Below are 6,239 nucleotides of genomic sequence, written 5' to 3' on the forward strand. Positions count from 1 at the left end.
AAAAAAAAAAAAAAAAAAAACAATTATCGATGTAAAAATGATGCCACTTTTGAAGAATATGCCCAAAAGAAGTGTCTGCTTCCAGTGTGACTCCCAGGTCCTCTTGCAATGAGAACAACAGTTACTACCTCGGGGTCAAATTAAGAAAATTTGCCAGCATATTTTCAACAACTACTATGCATTTGACATGCCCCAAGACCCATTTCATGAGTGCCAGAATCAGGCTTCAACCTTGGCTGTAGTCAACTTTATTATTATTTTTTTTTTAATAGAAAGAATGTTTTGTTGGGTTTGTGTGTTTTTTGAGACAGAGTCTTGCTCTGTCGCCAGGCTGGAGTGCAATGGTGCAATCTCGGCTCACAGCAACTTCTGCCTCCTGGGTTGAAGCAATTCTCATGCCTCAGCCTCCCAAGTAGCTGGGATTACAGGCACATGCCTCCACACCTGGCTAATTTTTGTATTTTTGGTGGAGATGGGGTTTTGCCATGTTGGCTAGACTGGTCTCGAACTCCTGACCTCAAGTGATCTGCCAGCCCCGACCTCCCAAAGTGTTGGGATTACAGGCATGAGCCACCGAGCCCAGCTTCCAGCCAACTTTAGAGCCTATTTCACCTCTCAGTCCAACAGAGATCCTCCAGGTCAATAGCGTATGTTTCGTATTTTTACCCACACACTGGTTTTCCCTCAAACTTCTATCTTAATTAGGAGATCTGTTAAACACACATCAGTCTTATTTTAAAAGCCCCTTATATATTTTATTTTGAAGTATTGATTTGGAAACATAGGGCTTCAGAAACAGCTGTCTTGTAAAAGACAATTAAAAATTTATTGTTCAAATGCTGCCATCTGGTGGCCAAACATGGAAGGCCCCAAAAATAGACAATTCATAGAAAAAGTACAGAAAACCCCGATTTCCCTAATCACTTGCTTTGTTAGCAAAGATTGATAATTTGGAACATTCTGTTGAAAAATATCAACATGCTTATGTTCTACAAATTCTAACCTGTAAGATGTACTTTTTCCCATAAACACTGGCAGCAAGATGTTTATCAGAATGTTTCCAAAGTCATCTGAAGAAAAAATGAAGGCAAGAAAAAATGTTTAAATAATAAAAATTAAAGGTCAACACTTGTGAAAAGAAGAATTTTTTTGAAAAAAGAAAAAAAAACTGTTTCTAAGGGCAAAGACACAGACTCACTGGACAATACGTTTGACAAATTCAGATGTAACAGAAAAAGTTTTTTCTACACCCATTCCAAGTGGATTGACACAGGTGTCATTCATACAACAAAATTTTGTTGGAAGCTTGTTTTCTTCCAGATTCTTTTAACTTCATTGGGTACAAGATGGAGAACCAAAAAACTATCTTTCCTAGAGAAACTTATTAGAAACAGGGATCCCACGCTGTAAGCTTGTACAGTCGCACCCTATATGGCCCTCAGTCTCAAGTGAGTGTGAGCTAAAAGCTTCTACCTCCAGGGGGGTGCCTTTTTTCATTCACATAAAGGGGACAGAGGGTTTGAGCTACTGTGGGGATGCGAGGATACAGATACCTATTGGGGCATCCCTCCCACAACTTTGGTCTCTTTCCTAACGCCTGGCCAGCTGGAGGGACCATATTTTAGCATTTGACCTATTGATCCTCTCGCTTTGTCATGAACATCTTCCACTTTACCAGTTCTTGAAAGCAACAGAAAAAAGTTGTTAGTCTCTGAGCAATGTTATCTGTAACCTAGGGAATGCTTGTGATTGTGGAAATGTTATCAGTAGTAGATAAGAATCCAGCTGCTCAACTGGCTCTTCAGCCATCCCCAGATGCCCCCTCCTGTGCCCTGGGCCCAGCCTCTTACCTCCAGAATGCAGCTGGGGAAAGAGGAGCAAGGCTGGTGATCTGGTGACTCAGGACATGGAGGTGCCTCTGGACTCTGGCAACTCCAACCAGCATTGTAAGAGGATTTGCTACAGTTTCTGGGGAAGTTTCTACAAAAGGTCCTTGGCCAGCAACTAATTCTTCAATGTGAATGAATGATAGTTATTTTCTCCAATAAATGTCAAACAATACAGGTTGGGGGTGGGGGCAGTGTCAACTTTCAATTTGTAGCTGCCAGGACTACAATGCTGGTTTTTGGTTGCTAAAATAATTTTTTAAAAAAAGAAAAAGCCAGGCGCCAGGCTCTAGAAAATGTCCCTACATCAGAAGACATCCTTAACGACCACCTCAAGTATGATCTGGTCCTTACAAAGACCATTTGTACCTGGGTATCTCAAAGACAGACCCAAAGGAGGAAAAATACTTACGCTCTGAGCCTAAGGCTGGTAGTGTTCCTTACAGGTCCTAGACAAGCCACTGGATTGACCTCTGGGCATGAAGAGGGAATGGGAGCCATTGAGGGGGAAGTCATCTCCAGACATGGCTCCTAAGACCCAGGGGCCCAAGGGGCTCTGTCAAACTCCTGAAGAAAGGAAGGGCTGATCCCTGTAACGATGGACTCCCCTTCACCTAATGCCAGAGGTCTCCCTGGACTCTGAAATAACTTTGAGCCAGCAGAGGGAAGGCTGGCTTATGACAGGCCCAGGCACTAATCAAGAAATGCTATTTGTGTCCTGGCAGGGCACAGCCAAATCTGGAAGCTTCAGAAATGCAAGGTGCTTTGAAGCCAAAGGTTCATTTATATTGTGGTTCTCAAACCTCAGTAAAATAAAGTTCACCCTGGATGGTTTAAATGAAGATTCCTAGGCCCTCAGGATTGTGATTCAGTAATTCTGGGGTAAAGCCCAAGTGCTTATATTTTTTAAAGGGAAACCAGTAATTCTGATCTAAGGAGTCCAGGGAGTACATATTTAGAAAGTTTCTAGGGGTGGTAAGGCTTCAGATGCAGAGAGAGGCATGGATCAGGTGAATCCTCCTTCCCAGCCTTCATTCAGATAAAAGCAGAGGCTTCCAGTCAGCATTTATTGGGTCCTTCTCCATGCCAGATACTGTGCTAAACCCTTTACATAGATTATTTAATCATTATAATCCAACTCTGTTATGCCCATTTACATATGTGAATTCTGAAGTTCAGAGAAAATAAGTAATTTGCCCAAGATCCCTCAGCTCTGAGTAGCAGAGCCAGGATTGGGACCCAGATCTGAATCCAGAGCCTGTTCTTAACTAATATGCCCATGATTTTCAAGAGTTTCTGTGCCTGGTACCTAATGACTGCACAGAAAAGGCTATAAATGCAGCAGGGTTGGAGAAGAACCTCCAGAAGCCACAGGGTATGTAGACAACGACTGCAGGAGAGGAAGCAGACAATCAAGCAGGCCCAAAGGCCCAGCGTCGTCAAGCCAGATGGACGGAACTATGGATGGATGGGCTCATGAGGTAAGGATTACATTCCTGGGGTGCAGAAGGAGCAGAGTAAAGGGAAGAAAGACATTGGGTAGTGAGAGATGGACAAAAAGTGCTAAAGGAACTGGATGACCTCAGGGAAATCAATGAAATACCACAGAAAGCTTTTGATCGGCACAGATCCAAGGACCCTGGCTTCTATGGCTTCTGTTGTTAGTCTTGCGTTTATACTGTTCAACTGATAGGAAAAATAATGAGTTTGATGCATCAGAATCAATACCAATTTTGGATGGTGCCCAGGACCCATTATGGAATATTAGATCCTCATCCATTAAAGGGGCATCACAATAGTACCTAACCTCATAGAGTTGTGTGCAGTGAGAATTCAATAAGATAATTTGAGCAAAGTGTTTAGCATAATGCAGGGCATATGGGAGTGAGACAAATGTGAGCTGCTATGATCATTAATTATGTAATTATTACTATACCCATGCTCACTAAGTCACCACTGTGGCATCTTGCTTGTAAAACACATTGAGGTCAAATGTTTCTATGGACTGAGGCTTTTTCTCTTCAGAAGAAGCTTTTGTTAAGGGTGTTTCCTTTTTCCTCACAATTTGAGTGAAAAGTCACATCCCCAAATACATCCACAATTTGATCAAAAACGACATTTTGGTTTTTCCTTCACCTTCAGTTCTAATATTATCCCAAAAAACAACTAAATACAACTGTTTCACCCAAACTTGTTCTCAGGGAAAAATAAAGTAGTGGCTCTGTGCAACTTTTTCATTCACCAACCACCTTTTCATGCATTGGAATGTCCGCTGTGATTGTCAGCTGAACTTCGAGTTATCACCTACTTAAGAGAGAGCCTCAAACAAATTAACTTTATTTTCAGACAACAGGTCCAAGACGACTTCATAGCTGAATCATAATGAACATGTGGCTGAGTGTTTCCTCACCAGCCAGGAACCTTGATTTAGAAGAAAACTCCACCCCCCACATCCTCATGTGGCTTCTTTGCTCACAGTGAAGAACTGATGAGACAGAATTCCTGAGAAGGGAGCATTTAGGTGATCTGGATAGAAGGGCATGGAAAGACTGGACAAACTAAGCCTCCCCATGAAGGAAGGGGAAAGAATATTACAAAAGACTGACAGAAAACAAGACCCATCAGAATCTTCAGGATAAACAAGAGGCCACTCTAGCTGCTCTGCTTAAAGGGTGTCTATGCCTACAGAGGTAGAGGATAAATCTAAGAAACAGAAATATATAACCAGCCCACTGCCTTCCATACTATGCATTAGATCAATGTGAACATGGTTTTGCTCCCACTGGACAGACCTGACATGGGTCCTGAAGATGGTGAGTTAGGTATATCCCATCCATCCTCACCAAAGAATACATCTACGACAAACCCAAATTCCTAATTCCTGAACTACTTTGAGCCACTCTACATTGTGGCCACTCGATAATAGAAAAAATGTTGAGAAACAGCTGCATGTTTTAATTTAGGAAGTGAGTAGAAGTTCACAAGCAACCCAGAATAGGTGCCAGCAGTTTGCTCCAATCAGCCACACTCGCAGCAGCAGTTCAGGCTCTGCAGAGTCACTGTGTCCAGTGCTTCCTGAGATGTTCTTTCAGCTGAGGAATGGAAGGCAGCATCTGCTGGCACTCATGACAACGAAGGGGCAGCCTCAAGAGCTCAGGCATCCCATCTCGGACAGTCACTCTACCAGCCTCTTGTACCATCTCGATCACAGCTGCAAGCAAGCAAGAAAAGTCAAGTCCCAGCTACTCTGGAAAACCAATATGACATACCAAAAAAATAAAAAGAAAGAAATCAAAACCATGACTCCAATCAGTATGCCAAGCCAGGTATTCTAAAGCTCGTAAGCTTGAGTTTAGATTTACCTCAGGCAAAATGAGCTTGATCAGATTATAAATACGAGCAACCTACCTTTGAAATAATACACTCCTTCAGGACACACTCTAGGCAATCCATGTTACTCTGGCAAGAGCTTATCACAGTGCTTTACCTCTGGTTGGCCCTTGATAAATGACAGCTGCCATTGTGAACACCCCAGCAATGCTTAAGCTCCACAGTATACATACCAGGAAATGCTTTCTTCTACATATACAAAGCCTTCTCCCTGCTATTTCACCATTCCTGATATGAGGGAGCCCCGAAGCTCCCACCCAACTGATGGCAGAAGAGACAAAGAACGGTCCACAGCTTTCTTATCCATGAACTCCAATAATTCTCACAACAGCCTTTAAGCCCCCTGTTGTCACAATAAAACACTGACCCTGAAAAAATAGCTTTCTAGGTCCCCCAAGAAGGCAACTCACAGCAAAGTAGCAATAATACTACAATCCAAATCATCCAGTTTCTTTTCATAGGGCTCCCTTTATAGGGAACACAAAGTTGTATATAGGTTTTTTAGGTCAGGTTGTTATTCAGGGAAACAATCAAATCAAATACAAGAACAGCTCAGAAAATGAAACAAATGTGAAAACCAAAGAACACTGTTTACCTTGTGATTCTAGGAAGTATTCTGTATTGAAAGAATTCCAATGTTTTTTGTTTTTAAGGCAAGGAGAGTCAAAATCCTGGCTGATCACATGAAGGTGTACATGGCTAGTTGAAAGAAAAAAAACTGGGCATTAAACTCTTTAACAACTATGGCTTAATCAAAATAATTAAGCCATACTCAATTCATACATTGTATTCACACTCTTTGTATTGATAGTGTGTCCATTTAATTCAACTGAATCATTCATTTACTTAAGAATATTTAATGCTCAACACCGCATGTTCTCACTCATAGGCGGGTGTTGAACAATGAGAACACATGGACACAGGGAGGGGAGCACTATACACTGGGGTCAGTTGGGGGGGAAA

The 6,239-nt window shown here is 42.1% G+C and overlaps 1 protein-coding gene across 8 annotated transcripts in view; it reads right to left on the minus strand.

The window, feature by feature from the left end:
* Window positions 1-4,061: 4,061 nt before the first annotated feature.
* Window positions 4,062-6,239, minus strand: part of APTX (aprataxin) — a 22,146-nt gene continuing 19,968 nt past the window's right edge. For 2 of the 8 annotated variants that reach the window (XM_017548324.2, XM_017548320.2), the window contains exons 7-8: window positions 5,872-5,975; window positions 4,062-5,097 (exon numbers count right to left, since the gene is read on the minus strand). In XM_017548324.2, coding sequence (XP_017403813.1) covers window positions 4,943-5,097; window positions 5,872-5,975 — 259 coding nt within the window. In that variant the 3' untranslated portion in view covers window positions 4,062-4,942. Of the gene's footprint in view, window positions 5,098-5,643; window positions 5,744-5,871; window positions 5,976-6,239 lie in introns of all 8 variants that reach the window. The other 6 variants (XM_037745624.1, XM_037745623.1, XM_037745627.1 and 3 more) reach the window with 4 other exon arrangements.

This window comes from Cebus imitator, unplaced genomic scaffold, assembly GCF_001604975.1.
Source record: "Cebus imitator isolate Cc_AM_T3 unplaced genomic scaffold, Cebus_imitator-1.0 Scaffold206, whole genome shotgun sequence".
NCBI classification, from domain to species: domain Eukaryota; kingdom Metazoa; phylum Chordata; class Mammalia; order Primates; family Cebidae; genus Cebus; species Cebus imitator.